At 51.7% G+C, this 19,442-nt stretch overlaps 8 protein-coding genes across 8 annotated transcripts; 2 read left to right on the forward strand and 6 right to left on the reverse strand.

The window, feature by feature from the left end:
• Nucleotides 1–24: 24 nt before the first annotated feature.
• Nucleotides 25–1,475, reverse strand: BDV17DRAFT_298927 (uncharacterized protein; the record flags this gene model as incomplete). The annotated part of the gene is made up of 5 exons (XM_073763798.1): nucleotides 25–406; nucleotides 466–628; nucleotides 658–749; nucleotides 858–1,171; nucleotides 1,276–1,475. 5 exons carry the CDS (start codon nucleotides 1,473–1,475, stop codon nucleotides 150–152), a joined length of 1,026 nt encoding a protein of 341 aa, XP_073620250.1. The 3' UTR covers nucleotides 25–149.
• Nucleotides 1,476–1,937: 462 nt separating this feature from the next.
• On the reverse strand, nucleotides 1,938–9,309 carry BDV17DRAFT_251848 (uncharacterized protein). The gene has a single exon (XM_073756474.1). It carries the CDS (start codon nucleotides 9,181–9,183, stop codon nucleotides 2,143–2,145), a length of 7,041 nt encoding a protein of 2,346 aa, XP_073620251.1. The 5' UTR covers nucleotides 9,184–9,309; the 3' UTR covers nucleotides 1,938–2,142.
• A 224-nt stretch (nucleotides 9,310–9,533) lies between these two features.
• On the forward strand, nucleotides 9,534–9,920 carry BDV17DRAFT_287085 (uncharacterized protein; the record flags this gene model as incomplete). The annotated part of the gene is made up of 3 exons (XM_073761084.1): nucleotides 9,534–9,588; nucleotides 9,668–9,731; nucleotides 9,797–9,920. 3 exons carry the CDS (start codon nucleotides 9,534–9,536, stop codon nucleotides 9,918–9,920), a joined length of 243 nt encoding a protein of 80 aa, XP_073620252.1.
• Nucleotides 9,921–10,298: 378 nt separating this feature from the next.
• BDV17DRAFT_109416 (PAPA-1-like domain-containing protein) lies at nucleotides 10,299–12,679 on the reverse strand. Its single transcript, XM_073753818.1, has 4 exons — nucleotides 12,160–12,679; nucleotides 10,929–11,653; nucleotides 10,773–10,879; nucleotides 10,299–10,704 (listed from the first exon to the last, which is right to left on the reverse strand). Coding segments are annotated over exons 1-4 (1,083 nt in total). The 5' UTR covers nucleotides 12,162–12,679; the 3' UTR covers nucleotides 10,299–10,455.
• A 290-nt stretch (nucleotides 12,680–12,969) lies between these two features.
• On the reverse strand, nucleotides 12,970–13,933 carry BDV17DRAFT_287087 (ribosomal protein L25/Gln-tRNA synthetase; the record flags this gene model as incomplete). Its single annotated transcript, XM_073761085.1, has 3 exons — nucleotides 12,970–13,468; nucleotides 13,570–13,802; nucleotides 13,856–13,933. The coding sequence occupies 3 exons, from the start codon at nucleotides 13,931–13,933 to the stop codon at nucleotides 12,970–12,972; spliced, it is 810 nt and encodes a 269-aa protein (XP_073620254.1).
• Nucleotides 13,934–14,200: 267 nt separating this feature from the next.
• BDV17DRAFT_287088 (Glutamyl/glutaminyl-tRNA synthetase) lies at nucleotides 14,201–14,563 on the reverse strand (the record flags this gene model as incomplete). Its single annotated transcript, XM_073761086.1, has 1 exon — nucleotides 14,201–14,563. The coding sequence occupies one exon, from the start codon at nucleotides 14,561–14,563 to the stop codon at nucleotides 14,201–14,203; it is 363 nt and encodes a 120-aa protein (XP_073620255.1).
• Nucleotides 14,564–15,870: 1,307 nt separating this feature from the next.
• On the forward strand, nucleotides 15,871–16,411 carry BDV17DRAFT_109096 (uncharacterized protein). The gene has a single exon (XM_073753815.1). The coding sequence runs from the start codon at nucleotides 15,951–15,953 to the stop codon at nucleotides 16,236–16,238; it is 288 nt and encodes a 95-aa protein (XP_073620256.1). The 5' UTR covers nucleotides 15,871–15,950; the 3' UTR covers nucleotides 16,239–16,411.
• A 981-nt stretch (nucleotides 16,412–17,392) lies between these two features.
• On the reverse strand, nucleotides 17,393–18,949 carry grpE (mitochondrial nucleotide exchange factor MGE1). Its single transcript, XM_073753817.1, has 3 exons — nucleotides 18,600–18,949; nucleotides 18,065–18,493; nucleotides 17,393–18,005 (listed from the first exon to the last, which is right to left on the reverse strand). The coding sequence occupies exons 1-3, from the start codon at nucleotides 18,879–18,881 to the stop codon at nucleotides 17,973–17,975; spliced, it is 744 nt and encodes a 247-aa protein (XP_073620257.1). The 5' UTR covers nucleotides 18,882–18,949; the 3' UTR covers nucleotides 17,393–17,972.
• Between the last annotated feature and the right edge of the window lie 493 nt (nucleotides 18,950–19,442).

Below are 19,442 nucleotides of genomic sequence, written 5' to 3' on the forward strand. Positions count from 1 at the left end.
TAAGCAGCGGGATCTAGATGCTATCTAAATCTTCGCAACCAATCTAAACCTCTTACTCTGAACCCTCAGAAGGCAAACATCACCGCTGCTGCCATCGGGAGAATCTCCGCAAAGGTCCAGGCTGCAGTCCAGCCAAGGGGGAAGTCCAGTCAAGGGGGCTCGAGTCGTGCCGGAGAACGGCTCCTGCACCATGGCCTCCAGGTAGCACAGGCCAGAACGAGCATACCATGTACCACACCATTGCGGGCTCCAAGCTTTGCCTTATCCTCCGTGAACAGTATGAAAAGCAGTGGGGGCGTGGCAACGAAAAGGCCGGAGAGGAAGCAGGAGAATATGGTGGTGCTGATTATTCCTGCTGCACTGTTGACTGCTAGGTTGCAGAGGACGGTGCCGATTAGGAGGGATCCTGTTGAACGAACTTTCTTAGCCGCGACTACTATGATAGAATGTGAGTGAGGAACATACCGGGAATTATAACATTAATAGCACCAAATTTGTCGGTCAACCAGTTAGGAAGAACACGGCGGATGGAGGAAGCAGCATTGAGGATGGGCAGTAAGTATAGAGCCAGAGAGCCATAAACCCACCCATTAGCCTGACCAAAGGACGGAACGTAGAAGAAAGCAACCTGTGAGCCGCCATATCCCAAAAAGCAACCGAAGACGCAGAGCAAAACGGGGCATCTATGAAGACGGTCCAGTTCACCATCTTCCGCACAGCAGGTGGCTTAGATCTCATTCTGGATACGGCTATCGGAATCATCATTGTGCCCAGTGCAATGAAGCCAATGATGCGGGTCGTCCATGCAAACCCAACCTAGACGATCAGGTTGATGAAGATGATCGGGTACATTATACCACCCCACGAGCTCCCAGTGGCTGCAATCCCCAGAGCCAAGCCAAGCCGACTACCGAAATAGGGCTTGATAATGGCTAATGAGGGTACGAAGAGACAGCCACCTCCGGGACCCACGACAAAACTCTGGGCTAGTACAGCTTGCCAGTACTCGGTACAGAGGGACAGCATCATATGGCCGAATACGAGGCCGAAGGTGCCGGCAATGATCAACAGTCTCAAGAAGCTCCGGTTGTAGATGGGGCTCACCACCGCGCCAAAGGCGAATACAAGCAACGCTTGAATCGAGCCGATCCAGGAAAATGTTGGACGAGGTCTCTTGGAACAAGAGCCCGCGTTAGTAATAGGTCTGGTAGTCACCAAAGTAATAATTCCTGAATGGCGCAAGGTCAGTATGGTCCACGAAATAGAAAATCAAACACACCCATAGTGCTGAACATCATGAGCCAACTGCCGGCCACCTGGAGCCAGGCCACGGTCCCACCATTTGGGAGCACATTGGAGAGCCGGTCCGCGTCTGGTGGGATTGCGGCTGCGGACTCTGGGGTCGTTGGGGGGGCGATCAAGGGCCGACAAGGCTTCGCCCTTCTCGGCCGGTGTCTGATTCCGGGCAATCTCATTGTTGATCGCCATCGCGGTGCAGAGACTTGAAAGTAACTGATTCGGCGTTGGAAGTTTAGCCTCACGCTTGAGTGTTGCAAGTTGTGAGAGATACAAGGGTTGCTCGAAGGCTCATATAGCTGCCCTCAACACCAGCAGGGATCTCTGCTGGATCCTGATGGACAGAGCAGGATGCAACCAAGGCGGACATAGCGACTAACATCGTAACAATAACAATGGCTGTGAACTTTGAAAAATCCCTTGCTGCCTCTGAGAGTGTGTCAACTAGTTACGGACGAGTATGTATGCTGTTCGTCCGTGATTTCGTTGTCCGAGCGTCCGATTTGACTCGATATTAAATAGGAATAAGTAAACAAGATCCCTCAAAGTTAATTCAGCCAAGTCCGCAACAAAGAATTGAAAGCTGGCACGGAAGACAGTGTTAAGCATTCCCTTCCAGTCCCGGCCCCGGTAGACAATGTCTGTCCAAGTGGCTCGGTGCGAGGGCCGAGTTGATTCGCTGTAAATAAGTCCTAATTACAGAAATAAACGATGGGATTCGCAGCTAATGTAAACCAAATCGCAGACTTGAAAATGGTCGTTTTTCTTGCATCTATATTTTGTACTCATCATTTACATCACATCATTATATAAGTGGTCAGGCAGTTATGATACTCATTGTCGTTGCTAAAGGACAAGGAGGTCCTCTTCCCCCGGCAAAGAACGGTCATAGTCACGTTCACATCCACGTTCATAGTGAAGTCGATCGTAATGGTGGATCTCTTCCTCTCCAATGGCAAGCTCACCCCCACCGAAAAGGTCCAATTTGCGTAGCGCATCCAATATCGACGTCGCAGCATCCACCAATCGCTCGCCAGGGCGATCATCGAGCATCGCGGAGATTGGTGCCTCGATGACCACCTCTTGCGGCTGTTGGCCTCCACGCCGGGTGAAGTAGTATTTCCCCTGGTGGGCGGACCAGCTCTCGTTGATGTAGGCTTTTAGTTCGCGGGTTGCTGCGAGGGAGATGTCGCTGGTGGGAGGTTGACATGGCATGATGTCCGTGAGTAGGGTCTCGAGAAGTAATGTGGAAGTTTTTGGCGATTGTTGAACATTAGAGATTATGAATTGCGCAAGGTGTTGGAAGGCGCGAATTTGCGTCATGAGCGAGTTTGTTGGATTTGCGTCCGCACAGGTATCTTGATTGAGGCGATCTATATAGTCGACAACTGGGAGGGTAGCCTTGAGCATATCCAAAGAAGCCGCAGTGGTTATTAGCACGTGAGGTTGGTTAAGCGAGTCGATGTCGGTATATATGCGACGCAGGGAGTTATACGAAGACGCGAATATTGCACTTAAGATGTTGAGAATCGATTGAACACAGTCCGGGTCCGTGCCATCCATATTGAAGAGCAATTCCTGAAAAACACACGTGATGGTTTCGATGATTGGCCGGCTGAGGATCCATGCAGCTCGGTTGTCGAAAGCCGTAGCAAGATACGCAGGAAACACACCCTGAAGAAGGGTAGCTCGCAGCGTTGGCTGGCCCGGACTCCCAGTCTCGTAGGTCCCTGTCATGGAGTTGTACAGCTGATTGACAAAGTACGTTTGCTGGCCGTCAAGCGCAGCGCGCTCCGACACACTTTGGATGAAGATAATGAGTGTCTTCGCGACTTTTGCAGAAGAAAGTTTCGGCTCATAGCTCCTCAGTCGGGCAACAATATAGGTCGGATCGTCAGACGGTAGAGGGAAAGACGCTGGATCCGTGAAGAACGAGTCGACGGGGCAGATGTCCCTACTATGCTGCTGCAGGAAGCTGACAATGTTATGAACAAAGTTGACATAGGCTCCTTGAACTTCTGCTTCACCATTACCCAGCCCCTGATAGTTTGACTTCATAGAAGACATCATTTGCTGAATAATTTCCCTATATTCATGTCGTGTGGTCGAAAGCTCGGGAGATTTCCTATCGTCAAGGTCCTGGACGTGAGCGCGCATGTTCGACAGAAGCGACGAAATGAGCGACAGTCGACGCTGACTTAATTCGACAAACGTTATCGAGTATCGTTCTTCTTTCGGATCTTTGGAGAATGGAAGATTCTTCAGCACAGCATCCTCCGTATCCTGATTCAATATCGCCTCTGTGAAACGATGCTGAAATTTGAGCATAGAAACTCGTTCAACCAGGCTCGACATCCACATCCCAAGGATCTGCACCCTGCATTCTGAAAAGACCTTTTCATCTTTCTCGATGCACTTCGCCAAGAATTGCGGCGTGAACTTCCTCGTCTGTGTCGTCCAACGGAGAGCAACCCAAGAGTCGCTTTCATATGGACTTATATAGCTATCCCAGCGTCTCAGCCCGTGTGTCACAAGCGTGTGCGCAATGGACGTCCAGCAATCCACTACATTCATGAGAATTGCATCATCAGGGCAACGGTCTTCGCCGAAGCAATTCGAAACCAGCCGTGATACCGCAGGATGGAATACATTTGCCACATGATCTACTCCTAGAGAAATAGGCTGTGGTTCAGACTCATATCCGTATGCAGCGGCGATATCAGTCCAATCACCATAATCTTGACTGTCTTCATCGGCAGAGATCCCAGGATTGTTGTCCACCCTCGTACCCGTCGACCCTGTCGAAAGCGCGCTGCACTTCTGAACGTACATAATGATAATTTGTAGTCCTTCTAATACGGTAGCGTTCAATCGAGGAGTTCGACTGTCGAAGAGGTCCAATACTGACTTGATAGGCGTCTGAGACAGAATTTTCTGAGCATGCTCCAGTGTAGATGCGGACTTTATGGCGCTCTGGAGGCCCTGCAGAGCCGTCTTCAGTAAGGACTCTATCTGCCGTTGATTCTGAGCTACCGTCCTGTCGATCAGCTGCTGCGAAAACTGCTTGCCGCCGTCATCCTGCGCCTCGATCTCTCTTCGAGCCAAACTGTGCTGCTTCAGAAACTCCGTGACAAAGTAAGCGTGCCATTCAGCGAAAGGTTCTAGTCCAGATAGATCCTCATTTGTCGACAATTTGAACCGCACAAGTCGTGTCCATGTCCGCAGACTGATCTTGCAAGTTTCTCGATGGGAAGTGGCAGGATGCACTAGGGCTTTGATTGTCTCTAGCCGGGGGCGACACCCATCAGGGACAGACGAATACAGGGTGCAAAGAAGGTCATGGTGGTTCCTCAATGCATCCAAGTCTGTTTGATGAATAGGCTGTTCCTTGGGATAATCCCGGCCGTGATTTGGTAGCAGTCGCCAGGTATAGTTTCGAATCTTCTTCTTGTCGTATGCTTTTGACAAAAAGCGGAGCCCAATTGCGATGACCTTCAGCAAGATATGAAAGCAAGGGTCCCCTGGGAGCACATCGAAGGACGGATTATCATCTAGTTCATCGAGGAAGGCAGGCGATTTGTAGTTCTCCTCCAGTCTCAGATTGTACAAGGTCCGTTTCGCGAAGAAGTCATAGAGCGTGTCGAGAATAGGTTTACAGTCGCGCCAACCCCAGCCGTTGATGAGAATGAAACATCGCTGAAACAGAACACGGCAATAACTGTAGTAAGATACAGGTTGAGAATCGGAGTTGGCCTCATCGCTGTCAAAAACTGGTCGCAACAGCCGCCTGACAAGCAGCCAGTTGTCATGTCCGCCTTGAAATCGGGAGCCAACTCGTGAGATCCCGAGCGCATCGAACTCCTGCAGAGGCAAGGTCTCAAAAACTTGCTGCCATCTACCCTCTAGGTTGCCAATATCTTTCTGGCCGGTGCTTGCGGCACCTTGCGCCGAGTAAGCTTCTGCCGCATATTCTTCCAGGAAAACTCTGAATCTGTCGGCACTCCTCAATACGTTCTGAACGATAACGCATGCCTCAACAACAGGATGGTCATCTTTGATTCCCCTCTCTCGCAATTCCCGAAGCTTGCTCGCAGCAAGGAATTTTCGCACACCCGCTTGCCCTGTCGAACTCGACACAAGTGTGATAACCTGCTTTGAAGCCAACTTTGCCAGACCTAATGCTTCATCGTGGATAGCTTGATTCACAAGAGGATGGCAGGCGACGTGATAAACCTGACTCGCGAAGACCACATTGTATGAAGCAATCCGCATAGGCCTCTCCAAAACATTCCCTGTGGCCGAAGTCACCATTGACAGATCCTCCATAACCTTTGCGATGAGGCTATTGGCTCTTGCCACAAATCCGGTTCTATCAACAGGATCGATGAACGATAAAGCCTCTGACGCATACTTGACCAGAGACCTATACGTAGCGCATCCGAAATCAGTGGCGTCTAATAATTGTTCTCCTGGTCCTTCATCAATCCTGCCAGTTTCTGCGAACTTAAGAATCTGATCAAAAGCTGCGCCGAGCTGAGAAGAGACAGAGTCATCCCAAGCGCCCCATTGCATACTCTGATCGCCGACGGTGACTGTCAAGAAATTGGTGCGCGTATCAAGATCACGTTTGGCTATCTCAAGAGCGCGAAAAAACTCCCCACTGCCAATAAAAGTAGACTCGTGAAAGAACATCCCCCCTGGTAGAGGCCTGACGTCGAAGTCCACGGAATATGCCGTCCTGAAACGGTTTAATTGTGCAGGCAACGTACCGTGAGGGGACCGTTCTTTATTTCGAGGTTCCAGAGATCTCTCCTCCGGAGAGGAAGACACAGGAATTGCATAGTCTTCGATGTGTGTAATATCAACACGTTTTGGTTGTCTTTTTTTCAACTGACGGCGCCGTTGCTCAGTAGCCGGTTTACGGAGAGCAGGCTTTGGTGCGGCCAGGTCGGCGGTTGCTCGAACGGAGGTCTGGGGTTGAACACCCCCCGAAAGGAAACGATTCAGGGGCAGCCGCTCGTCGCGACCCAATTGGGCGAGTGATCTCTGCAACGAAGACGCCGTTGCCGTACTGCCATGGCTCTCATTCTCCGGTATAACGGGCCGTGGGTTGTTTCTGCTCAGGGATGTGATGGCGAGATTCCGTTGAATAATCCATGTATTTCCTTGCCGCTGCTGAATAGCCCTCGTCGCAGTATCGCGAGCGCTTGATCTCGAAGTTGGAGGAACGTCCACTGTTGGGACATTTTCTCCCACGGCACTGTTATTGCCCCCTGCGGTTGGTCGAGTAGCAGCCCTAGTGCGTTCGCTTGCTTTCTTTGCCCTCAGACTATTGAAAACGTCCCTCGCATTTGTGGAGAGTTCTCTCAGAGGCTGTCTTGGAGGAGCCTGACTCTGAGGACTAGGTAAAGTTGTCTGTCGTAGTCGCCCTGCGCGCCATTCGCGCAACGAAACATTGGCATCTTCCGTATCCAACCTAGAATTCAGCTTGATAACCTTACGAGATGGGCTACGTCTCCCCCTGTCCTGGCGGAAGCGCGCCTTTCTCGCAGCAACCCTCAAAAATTGAGGCTGCTCTTTTCGAGGTTGTGAGGCGACATCCGGTGCATCCAGAATGCCCAGTCTGGGAAGGCTCCGAGACGGCCTTTTCTTCTCCTGGCCTCCATAGACAGCGGTCGTGAGCCGTGCCTGCCGTTTACGACGCGGTTTCTTGAACAAATCGTCAGGTCCAGCCCCATCGTTTTCCGGCCTTTTGCGCTTTTTAGCGGGTTTGTGTCTATTTGTGAGAGTGCGGTTGCGAGACTCTGTCGGAAACATGTAGTCGATCCGATTGTCTTCCGGTATATCGCCATCAAAATTTTGGTCCAGGAAGGTATCATCAAGCCCAATCATATTAGCTAGCTGGCGGTGCCCTTCGAGATCGTCATTATCGTCAGAATTTTCGGCGCTCTCCTGGTCACTGTCATCTGCAAGCTGCCGCAGAGACGACAGTTGGTCTCTCGCACTCGATGGCGTTGAGAAATCGGGCTTTCTCGTGATCTTCCTCGCAATACCCTTGGCAGCTTCTGTCTCCAGGCGGGCCATTCTCTCATTTTTTCGTTGCGTGGCACTCGGGATTGGCCTCTGCTTTTGCTGGTCCAGCCGTAACCATGAAGCTGGAAGAACGCCTTTGATCTTTCGCTGATACCTTCTAACAGCTGCTTCTTCTGGATCTTCCTGCTCGTCGCCCTCCATATCGGAAGTTGGACGACCATTGGGGGATGCTGATCGAACGGACTGAGAGTCGTCAGATTCTCGATCAACCTCATTTTCATGTTCGTCCAAATTGATTGGCTCATGATCAATATCTTTGGTACCTCTCCTCGTTTCCGTCCTAGGTGTAATGGTAGGCGGTGAAAATCCCCGCGGGAATCGGAAGCCAGTATCCTCTCGTGCGGGTGGGGAGGAGACACTGCCCGATGGTGGCGGACTAGGCATATCGAAGACCGAAGAGGCAGTAGGTGGCATGGAGGACGACGCATCATAAATCACAACTTGTGGGGAAACTGGGCGAGGAACTGGACGAAGAGCTTGACGACGTCGATCATCCTCAGGTCCTATCACCCTGTGTCTTTTCGGTGAACGCGGCCCAGTGTTTGGGGATTTCGCTCGCTGAGCTCGAGTGCCATGATCGGTAGAGCCATTTCTGGACAATAACGCAAGCTGTTCTCGAGTATCTACAGGCGACGAAGGGGGGTAGCCCGACATCTGGGTGTCCGAACTTGAGCCTGTATCATTACCCAAATCCCGCGCCTGGCTTTCTTCCGCGGCAGCGCGAGCTCGTTGTAGTTCCTGCTGAGAAATTCGCACGGGTTTGACACCCCTCGCTCTCATAAGCCTTTGATATTTCGCGTCCTCGATTTGATAAGGGTGAAGTTGAATGGGGTTGCGTTGTCGTAGTGATCTCCTTGCCGGCTGGTCCAACTCCTGCAAGACATCGTCAGGTATATTATCCAATAGCTCTTGAATAGTCTGGTTCGCTTCAAGGGGCTGGTTCGGAGGATCTTCGGGAAGTTGCTGGCTGTTCTCGTCCAACACTGATGAGCGAACGGAAGATAACGGCGACGTAGGAGGAGAGTCTTCCACGTTGTGGACTTGCGGACGCAGCTGGCTAGCATTTTTGGCCTTTGGCGTAGGCGTCTCTGCGGGCGAGGTTCGTTTACGCCAGGGATGGTGATCAGCTTGCAAAAGATCCGGAGAAGAGTTTGGGATGTCCCAGAAATCGCGGTTTTGTTTCGGCCGAGGCGTCGATGGTGGTTCGTTCTTGTTGTTTCGGACATTCTTGGGCTGAGCTCCATCATTTCCGAAATCTGGTCGACAGTTCTCATGACCGTCTGGTGTCTGCGGTCGTTCCGGCAAAGGCAAATCATTGTCCTCGTCAACACCAGACCCGCCATTGCTCTCGACAATATCACCATCACCCTTACGAGCTTCCTCGTCCTCGGACACAGCCCCAAGGTCATTATCATGAGCATCTTTCCGTCGTTCGCCATTCACCCCTAGGTCTGATCCATCCCCATCATTGTCATCGTTCGGCTTCGGCGTTGGCGTTCGCGATCGTTGGTCTGGTGCCGGTAAAGGCAAACCCACATCCTCCTCTGCTGCAGCGACAGGCTCCCCATCGTTTCCAATAATGTCACTCTCAAGCCTAGCATCATGTGCATCGTCCCTTCCTTCACCGGTTACCCCGTCCCTCTCCTTCCCATCCCCAGCTGTCTCGACTTCGGCGGGCCTCGAAATTTCAATAAGAGACACCTCGTCGATTATCTCCTTCTCCTGACTCTCAAATCCATCCTCGTCATCCGAGTCTGGCACAAACCCTCGTTCCCGCCATGACTCCATTTGCATCCGTTGACGCGATCGCCCATGACATGTCTAGCAATTCATCGGTAAAAGGTATGTCCAGGAGGATAGGATCAAGATATCGATTCCTCGTTTCGACGATATTGGGAGTTCGTCTGGAGTTGAGTTGTTGGCGTTGATTGTTGAACTTTGTTGCATGGCCTTGTTAGACTTAGACGCGTCGGAACAATGTGGGGAGACGCGCCGGCAGTTTACACTTTAATGGATGGCGCCCGCCCGCGCCCATTTGGCGAAGCTCAGCGGGCCGGCCGAGACGCCGAGAGGTTCCCTCTTCTCCTCCAAGTTCCCAGCAGCATTATAACAAAGCAATCAATTGCTCAACCACACTGGACATCATGAGTCGCAATTTCTTCCCCGTCGCAATGGCCATTGCATTTGGGGTCGCGACGGGTATGACCCCATCCCACTAACCCGAACAATCGGACCACAGACAGACTGGCTAACTATGATTTCTCTCCGCGCACTGCAGGATACTACACCTTCCAGCCTGAGTTGAAGAATTTACAGAACAAGGGAACAAGTCAGGGATCTGGGTATGTCGTTCACGCCAGCCTAGCCGACAGTGATTGCGTGCAATACGCGACTGCGAGTGCTACAGATTCATGCTAATCACCGACGGAACGAACTCTAGAAACCAGAACCTCCCTCCGGCCGCCGAGAAGCAGCAGCAGCAATCTGCCATTACGTCTACGCCCTCGTCTCAAGATATAAGTGCGAAATGAGTGATTAGTTCTGGATGCGTTCGCGGGATATACTACAGCGTTGAGCCGCCGGGTAGCAGTAGGGTCGTTTCGGCGCTGGACAGCACAAGACAGCACAGAACAAGAGTTCTCGGAACTGCAGAGGTCGGAAACGATGGTTTGAACATAGCGCCGGGAAACGGAAGGTTCTCAGTATGGTGCTTTATCCTGCTCATGCTCAGCAACCCGTACATTGGCGACATGGCAGGACTGCTGTCGGCGCAGGCTCGTCGGCGCAAAGTGCATATAAATCCATGCTGAATTGCTCATAGATGTATGTTATTATACATTTCAAAATGCGCAGGTCCAGAAATAGCATCTGATAGTCCCGCCCATCTATAACTCCATTTCCAAGCGCGAATGAACGAATGACCGAGTAAAGCTGCCATTGTCATCATACCAATATCAATACCAATACCAATACGCCCGAGTCCTGATCCTGATCCTGACCTTGACCTTGAATGCGCCCAGTGACCGTGCCATCATACCGCGGCTCTTGATAAGTGCTTATGCGCGCTTATATCTCCTCAACGAGCTTCCTGGTTCCTCCGAAGATACGTCCCGGCGGAGTACCAACCCATGCCTCTGGCACGGCAACTCGACTGCCTTCACGGCCACTAACCCATCGCACCATGGTCGGGTCAACAGGTTCGTATTCCGCCGCCGTTTGTTGGTCATCAGCAGCGTTCTCGGCTGCTTCAGCGGCTGGAATACGACCACGGCGCTTGGGCGCTTGTTTCCGGAGAAGTCTGTTAATTGTGTCCATCTATAGCTACGTTAGCATGGCGGAAATACGGCATAGGGTAGGATTTGGAGGCTTTCCGCATTATGTACCTTTTCTTCTTCGTTTCGCTTCTCGCTCAGGTTCTTGCGGCGTCGAGCCATTTCAGCACGGCGCATTGCTCGCTCCTCGGCCGTTAGGTGCTTCTTTATTTGCGGTTCTTTGCAGATTTAGTTTCGGATCGTTTATAGGTGACGTGCAATACTAACCCATTGGTAGTTGCAGGAAGTCGTTGCCCAAGTTGCCCCTCTGGCGTTTTGTCATTTTGCTCATATCACCGGCGGTCGGCGTTCCATCTTCGCTGTCGAGATCTTCGTCCTCTTCGTCGTCCTCGTCCGGCTCTTCACCTTCCCCGACGTTGATTGTCTCACCTTCGTCTTGGTCATCCGGTTCGCCTTCTGCATCTGAATCAGGTTCAGAAAGCTCTTCTTCATCCTCGTCTTCGTCGTCCTCATCAAGCTCCATTTCTTTCGCCTCCACGCTCTTTGCCGGTTTTCCACGGGTTGCTGGGGCAGCTGCAGCTTTTGCTTGTCTTCTTGATACTGGTGGCTGGGGCGGAGCGTCGTCCATGTCTAGATCACCATCTGCATCGGCGTCTTCATCGTCCTCTTCTTCGCCGGGAGCATCTTCGTCGTCAACTTCGTCTTCTTCCTGATCGTCGAGATCTTCTTCCTCTTCGCTGGTGTCTACCTCGACCACTCTCTTCTTGGACCTGCTAGTGCGCGGACCAGTCACGATGGGATTGTCAGTAAAGACATTATGCGAACGCCTCGACGCATTTCGCGAGGTACCACTAGTCGCTTCGCGCAGCTTCTTGGTCGGCATCCTGACCGTAAGATGAATCGATCTTCTGGCGCCCTCAGGAGTCTCTGACCGAGTGCGAACTACTGTCACTGACGGCAGCGACGGAGCAGAGCGGGATTGTCGAGTTGACCTGGTTCTCGTGTTAGATTCTATGACTGGATGATCATCCCGCCCCGCGCGGGCACGAAGCGAACGCCGCAAAGACATGATAGGCAACGGTGATTTTGGGGTCGCTCAAAGTGGAAGGAAAAGTCAAGGGTCAAGAAAAGCGGTCGTGTTGAAGGGAGTGAGAGGCCCAATCCAACAGCAAACGGATAATTTCAGAGCAAGCAAAGAGTGTGCAGATTTGGAGGGGCGTCAGAAGCGAGCAAGTCGATAGATCGGGGTAGGTATATGAGGATGGAAGAATCAACAATTTGGGTAACCCTCCAGTTATATTGCCGCTAATAGTGGACGGCAACCTGATGGGAGTCATAGGTGAATTGAATATGCATGCACTTCTCACTATTCACAGCTGGCAAGGACGTGGGCCGGTGCTTCATTGGGGGAGAACAGATGCAGCCGGGGAAGCCACAGGGCATCAACCCCTAACTATCGCTTCGTAGTTCATGCGCCACTGGGACGTTTGGAACCAACATCGACGATGGGGCCAATGGGGATGTTCTAGCCCGATCCCAACTCTCGGTGGTGAAAGACGAACAACCAGCGGTGCGTGCTGCATTCACCAGGTTGGCGCGATTGGATTACTGTCGGTAGGGCCGGGCAAATCGGGATCCTTGACGTTGGAACTTGGACCGGCCCGGGGGAAGAAGGGAAGAACGAGACTGGAAGGTGGAATGGAAGGGAAGGGGAGCGAAATCATCCACAACGCATCAGAGGCGGGCAACATCCGCGGTGTGCAGCAGTGGGAGAACTAACACGAGCGAGGGAGAACAGAAGGTCAAGTACTCACAACTCACGCTGATGAGAGACCGGCTCAGTGCGCTGGTTGGGCGTCGGGTGACAGGTGACAGTTGTCCAGGGCGATGTTTGAGCAGGATTGCTGCTAGGTCCGGGGGGGAACGCAGTGCGACTTGAGAAGATTGTCCCGTGCCACCAGTCAACAAAAGGGCAAGACAAGTAATCTTTGCTCTTCCTTGAGGGATGGCTGTACTTTGAGCCTTGTCAGATGGCGATCCGGAGTTCGATGTTTTGCCCGGGCGGTGTATCGCCCTTTGAAGATCTGGCCGAGTCGTGGATGATGGATCGCCCTTGTCCTTCTGCGCCCACTGCCATTGCGGGTCCCTAGACTCCCTACGTAAACTAAGAGCGCCTGGGGCCATGGAGCCTGGAGCCTGGGCTCTCACCACTGTCACTCCAGGCACTAACTAATTCTAAGTAGCAAGACGACGACCGAGAAAAGAGTTCACTTGAACACCTGAAATTCCGGCAACTATGTAAACTGTATTACGAAAGTGGCGAAGTTGCCCAACACACTACGGCTGTTAACTGGCTGGTCGCTGAGGCACTGGCATGAGCTATCATAAGGAATCGAACAATGGGGAATTTCAGCTTCGGCCATTTCCTTGAATCCTCCTTCAGCGTCACAATGCGATTCAAAACAATCTTATCAGGTGAGCTATCTCGGTTCAAACAGAAATACCCAACGCGCATCCCCTGGAACCGGACAGTCTCGAGAGGTGCTGCTGCTGCGATGCTCCTCGAATCCGGTTCAATCCCGGCCTCGCCTTTAGAATCAGGCCAGGGAGCCCTATGGATGCTCTCGTGGTGACCTGTCTCGACCAGTGCCTTCGAGAAGACTTGCTCCGAGTATGGGTTAGCAACGGAGAGGAAGCCATCGGGGTGTGAGTCGGTTTTGTCGCATGTGAAGAGGGGTTCATAGGTGCGGGCAGATGCCTTGACTGGGCTGTTCAGTGATGGCCATTCTGCGATCCAGTGGATATACCTAAGGGTCGGGTTAGCGAGGGCCACCTCGTTCATGATTCGGAGAATTGGTAGGGCTTGATACCTGCCCAGCGGGCGGACAAGGTAGGCATTGTTACTCACGCCTTGGCTTTCTTGGACCTGATACCCTCTGCTGGTTTATTGTATCTAGCTTTGATCAAAGTCACGACCCCTGTCACTGGGTCCTTTTCGAAACTCGTTGCAGTTATGGGAAACGGAACCCTCCGCAAACCGACTGATTTGCCAAGAGCCAGCCGAGAGGAATCTTTACTGGCGGCTTCCTGGAAGTCAGATTGGTCGATATAGACTGTCCTGGTAAATGGTACGGTGTGAACCTGGCAAGATTAACATCATTTAACTTGTGACGAAGTTCGGCGGCGTGACATACGCCAAACTCTGGATCTTTTAAAAAAGGCACCTCTACCATCTCCAAGTAATCTTCGGGCAGGCTTTCGATAACGACCATCAAGCGCGGCACAGAACACCTCGACGCTTTAATGCAATAAGCGTATAGAGACGGGGATCATCCCAATCGTGGACGTGCCCCCTTGATATCAGATCCAGGATCTTCTGCTCAGACAGGACTGTGCAGGCCAGATTCAGTCGGCCATATCTATAACCATAATCAGAGTAAGCACGACACTATAGATGTAGAACGACAGCTTACTCTCTCTGCGTGGGTCTATTAACACCTAACTTATCACAAAGCCAATTATATGAAACCCTCGACAATTCAAAATTCAGTCGTGCACAGGGAGTGCGTGATCCCCTCGAGATTATCCACCCGACAATGCGCAAAGTCATAGGTAGGGTATATTTTCCACTTATCACCGGTGCGGTGGTGGATCCCAGCTGCCACAGTCTGGTCATCGCTCTCTTTCTCAACCTCTTCGCCATCAAACTTGCGAGGCTGAATGACTCGATACGCAGTCAAGTCCCACCATTGGGGGTTTCCTGAGCCGAGGTCCTGCTTCAGGCGAAGCGGTGCTTCCCCAGGTGCATACCCGCCATCTCGCATTGCCCTGAACTCGATGAGTCTCATCCGTTGGCCGTTTTCGATAAGGGAAGGCGTAGCGAGGGGTCGCGCCTTTACCATCGCCGCGTTGGAGGGATATTTCGTTTACTGCGGTGAGAGAGTTCATTAATCAGACCAAGTTGCAGGTAAGTAGCAGTAATATCCAACTTGAACAATAACAAACATAAGCACCGTCCCTACGAATCAACTCCTCCGCAAGCTCGTAAAGACGATCAAAATGATCACTCAAATGGGTGACGTTGGCGGGTTCGAACCCTAGCCAGTGGATCATGTCCGCTTGGCCGAATTTGTGTCGTCGTACCGTAGATAGCAGACACCGCTATGGTGTTTCGCGAAGCCGAAGTTGATGGCGATGGCCTTGCTGTGTCCCAGGTGGAGGAAGCCACTTGGTTCAGGTGGGAAGCGCGTAATGACTTCCTCTGCTAGGTTTAGATTGTAGATATCAGCGAGGAGACCTGAGTTGAACGTGGTCTCTGCATTGTTGGTGTCGCTATCGTTTGGATGTCATGATTGTGTTCATCTGCTTTCGGACGATGGGCGCGCCTGGTGTGCTGCTAGTTTAACGGGCAAACAAAAAATGGGAAGGTACAGTTCTGAAGAGAGTGGAAAGGACGGTGAATATAAATTTGGCAATGTCGAGTCAATGTGATGTTGGACGAAATACGAGTCGAAGAACAACCTAAGCGCGCACTCATACAGTCATGCCTGGAGCCAATTCACTTTGTCTAAACCACTCAGCATCGACAGTATATGTATAGCCAGATGTGGGTCAAGATAGACAACCGCATGCTTCTCTAGTAAAGCCATACTTCCCTCATGACTTAGTAGCACTACTCATATGTTCAGGGTACAGTCGTTGGTTTTTCTCTACGATTCTTTCGTCCCTGGTCAACCCTATGATTATCTTGTCTCATTGCAGGAGAGACGAAAAGCCATCTTGCTGCACGACGCCGAGGCGAGCAATGGTCCCCCAATCCCAACGCATCTTATACCTGCAGGGGTTGTTTGTTCCATGGTGCTTTCCGCGGGATAGCCAGTTCGTCCGGTCTGAGTACAAACACGAAGATCAAGCATGACTCTTAGATGGCAAGATCCTTCTTGGGATCTCAAACAGAAAGCTCAAACAGGATCTCAAACCCAAGCCTGTCCTATTTCAGGCGAGAGGGCTGCTCAAACCCCTGGCTGATCTCACAAGTGAAGACGATGACTTGTCGTACACCATCCAGAGTCTGGCCGCGCGGGAGGACGGCCCGCTGTATACATTCCGTGAGCTGCTGGAGAAGATGACCAGCAGGGCTGGAATAGGGATAGGCTTAACAAGACCTATCAGAATAAGACTCGCCTTGCCGGGGGCCAGCTGGAGCCGCAATTCCAGCATCGCAGTCTCGCTTTCGCTTCGACGCCTCCGCTAGCCCTTCGACCGGGCTAGTGTTCCAAGGTTGAGGAAATGCTTGCCTCGCTAGAACGCCTCAAGTCGCTTCTCCTGTTAGCCATTGCCAGCGACCATCTGCGGCTATCCATGGCGATTAGAAGCGATGTCCAAAAGATGCTTGCTGAGCTGGTTGTCTTGGCAATTGATAGTCAACGACGAGCAATCGTCTTGCTATCCAAGGAGCAGAAGCTCATTGTGGACTCCCTGTCTCTAGGACTACGGGAACAGGTACGGGGCCAGATGGACGGTCGTCGAGTCATGAGCTCGGGGCCAGCACGGAGTGGTTTCTGCAGCATGAGTTAGTGGCGTAACTCGACCTCCTCATCACCGGGCACGCTTGTGTTGACGGGGGGTCCGGGAGTTCGGAAATCGACCATCAGCCAGACGGCTAGGTTCTTTCCCAAAGCCTGAAGTCAGACCGAAGCGGACGTCGGCGTCATTTATTATGCCTTTAGCTTAATAGGTAGTGAGGAGCTCAACTCGGCCGCAGTTCTCTCTGACATCGGTACAACAGGGGTCCATGAACGACCTTATCTTATGAAACGCCTCGCTGCTCTGGGCGTCACAGGCGGTCCACTACCCTCGAGCAGGAACATCGACATGCTCTGCGGCGCACACTCCGACCTCAGAAGATTGTATCTCATCATAGATGGATTGGACGAGTGCGAGGCTCTTGCCCGAGGTGTCGTCAAGAAGCTCCTCTCCATCCACCCGCCGCTGTACTCTGATTGTGACGAGACGAGAGGAGTCTATCCTTAGAGACTTCCAGGGCTCCGAGGCTGCTATGATTGATATCGGCAAAAGCGAGGCTCGTCAGGTTCCTCGAAGAAGTCCAAAGGCGATTAAAGAATCCACGCACTGCAGGATACCTGGATAATGATTCAGGCAAGATCGCTCATGCGGCCAAGCTCATCACTGAACAGAGTACTGGACTGTAAGCTATCAGTCGTTCTTCCTCGCGGTCTTAGTTGCAAATACAGTTGAATCAGATACTAACGCCAACCAGCTGGATATACGCCACAGCCACAATAAAGCTCCTAGCACAAGCCGAGACCAGAGCTATTTTCGAACGCCTACTACACCAACCTGAAAACGAGAGCGAAAGCGAGCACAATGGCCAATCGTACGAACTATACGAAGCAATGCTTGAGAATGTGATCAGCCAATCAGCCAACCTCGCAATGCTGGCCAAAAGAACCCTGGTCGCACTGTACACTCGGCCTCTGAATCTTTCAGCATATCCAGTTGTCGGATTTGTTGGACCCAGAAGGATCAGCTTTAGCTCATGCACAGACTTCCGAATCGGGAAGTGGTCATGCCGACTTCGAAGAAATCATAGCCGATACAATATTGTCTTGCTGTGAAGAATTCGTTGTATCAGCTCGTGAGCCAATTCCTGGGTTTGGGCCGCAGGTGCAGTTTGTTCATGGCTGTCTTTTGAGTTCTTTGAGCACCGGGGCGGGGGCGTTCCCGAGTAGGTACCTGGTAGGTAGCAGGGGGTGATATGGATAGATGGGGTCGCCGAATCGGCAGGGGTTGGGACCTTTTTTCTCCCTGTATCCTTTGCCGGTACCACACAGACGCCGCATGTTGTAGTTACAGTGGATCGATCTTCCAGCAGCAATAGATCAGACGAGATGAAACAAAAACCAAAAGACGAAAGAGATAGAATGACCAAGTCAGTAAAAATTAGGATAGTAAGTATACATGAGGAGGGAGTGTTGAGCGTGAGCTATAGTAACAAACATAAACGCCGTGATGAGGGAACCCAGGAAATCTAGCTAGAACGTGACAGTCCAGACGCCCCCAATCGTACGAAAAGGTGTATCATACATGTGCATATGTGTGCATAGATGGAATAGATGGCCATCCCGATCCAGAGGGCATAACGTGGAGGAGGTTTTGAAGTGTTTGAGGAGCGCCGTGGAAAGATAGGTGGATTCTCTCCGGGCAATTTTTTATATATAGTACAGAGAAGGTAGGTAAGTTGGTAGGTGGGGAGGGATGAGGAGCGAGCTAGTGAGCGGAAGCTGGCGTTTAGTTGTTCTTGACAACTCCGACCTTGGCAGCCTAAATGGATTTGTTAGCGTTGTGGTGCTGGCAGTAAACCTATCCGAAGGAGAACCTACTCTAAGAATACGGCCGTTCAGCGTGAAGCCCTTGCTCTGCGTGTACATGATCTCGCCATCCTCCTTGCCCTCGGCCTTGGTCATGAACGTGGCCTCGTGGATCTTGGGGTCAAACTTTTGGGGCTTTCCATCCTCACCGGGCTCGCCGGGGTCGAATCTTTGCAGACCGTGCTTCTGCAGAGTGTTCATGAGGATGTTCTGGGTCATCTTGAGACCATCAACGAGGTCAAGAAGATCCTTGTTGGACTCGGTCTTGGTGGCACCGAGCTTGTCCTTAGGGACGGCTAGGAGGGCGCGGTCGAAGTTGTCGATACTCTCGAGAAGGTCGACGGCGAAGCGCTGGATGGCGAAGTTTCGGGCGTTCTCCATGTCGCGTTTGGTGCGCTCTTGGAGGTTGAGGAAGTCGGCGACAGAGCGAACGTATTTGTCCTTTCAAATGGTCAATCTCAAATCATTCAAGCAACAAAAATAATAGCGCAACTACAGAATGCGATCAAGGTGCAGAAAACAAGAACAAGATGTATCCTGGTCTTACCTTAAGGTCAATAACCTCTTTCTTCTTCTCTTCTAACTCCTTGGCGACGGGGTCGGCAGCTTCTGATTCAGCACCGTTCTCCTTCTGTTCCTTGTCGCCATTCTCGGCCTTGTTCTCTGTGGAGTAGCATCGAGCAGTAGGAAGACGAGCGAAGGGGCGGAGGAGCTGTGGTTGTTGGAAATGCGATGTCCGACGGACGGCCAGCGGCGCTGTGGAGGCGGAACGGACAGAGAGCAGAGACCGGGAGGCCTGAGCTTGTCTGAAGAGGGTTCCTTTGAACATTGTGAGAGAAAGGCGGGAATTAAGAATTATTCCAATGGAGCAAAATGCAGAGATGTGATGCTGTCAAGAACTCGGCATCATCGCAGAAACAGAAAAACTGAAAGCTACGATGGCATCACCTGACCGCCTCGGCCCGGTGGAAAAACATCTGACCGAACTATATGCAAGCAGCAAACAAAGAAAGACTTTCAATTCAAAGACGTTAGGAGTATCTGTAGTTAGCTGTAGACTCATGTTATATGCTAGCCATGCTCTACTAATATTGCTATGCGGACGAAGTTCCGGACCATGCTCTAGCTATAACTCACCTCGTGCGTCTTTCAGTCCGAGTGAAGTGCACGTGAGCAGCTTTTGAGAAGATAACGGAGATTTCGTCTTCGATCATCCATATATAATCCTCCACCTTTTGTAATGGTGTGGCCGAAATGCTGCCATGATCTATAGAAGTTGATACTCGTGATGGCTCGCGGCAGACCGTGCGAAACAGGCTGATACCCGGCGCCGATATACACAACTATGTTTACATCAAGCGAACAGCCGCAGTGCAAGAATTAATTGCGA

This window comes from Aspergillus undulatus, assembly GCF_047715775.1.
Source record: "Aspergillus undulatus strain CBS 261.88 unplaced genomic scaffold BDV17scaffold_3, whole genome shotgun sequence".
Classification (NCBI taxonomy): domain Eukaryota; kingdom Fungi; phylum Ascomycota; class Eurotiomycetes; order Eurotiales; family Aspergillaceae; genus Aspergillus; species Aspergillus undulatus.

What these genes read in the sequence shown, in the direction of transcription:
- BDV17DRAFT_251848 (XM_073756474.1), bottom strand. Translation starts at nt 9,183, where the DNA reads ATGCAAATGGAGTCATGGCGGGAACGAGGGTTTGTGCCAGACTCGGAT.
- BDV17DRAFT_109416 (XM_073753818.1), bottom strand. An exon ending in CTTCCTGCAACTACCAATGG is followed by an intron (nt 10,880 to 10,928) that starts GTTAGTATTGCA and finishes AAATCTGCAAAG; the next exon opens with AACCGCAAATAAAGAAGCAC. An exon ending in AGCGAAACGAAGAAGAAAAG is followed by an intron (nt 10,705 to 10,772) that starts GTACATAATGCG and finishes ACGTAGCTATAG; the next exon opens with ATGGACACAATTAACAGACT.
- BDV17DRAFT_109096 (XM_073753815.1), top strand. Translation starts at nt 15,951, where the DNA reads ATGCTTGCCTCGCTAGAACGCCTCAAGTCGCTTCTCCTGTTAGCCATT.
- grpE (XM_073753817.1), bottom strand. Translation starts at nt 18,881, where the DNA reads ATGTTCAAAGGAACCCTCTTCAGACAAGCTCAGGCCTCCCGGTCTCTG. An exon ending in AAGAGGTTATTGACCTTAAG is followed by an intron (nt 18,494 to 18,599) that starts GTAAGACCAGGA and finishes ACCATTTGAAAG; the next exon opens with GACAAATACGTTCGCTCTGT. An exon ending in TGAACGGCCGTATTCTTAGA is followed by an intron (nt 18,006 to 18,064) that starts GTAGGTTCTCCT and finishes AAATCCATTTAG; the next exon opens with GCTGCCAAGGTCGGAGTTGT.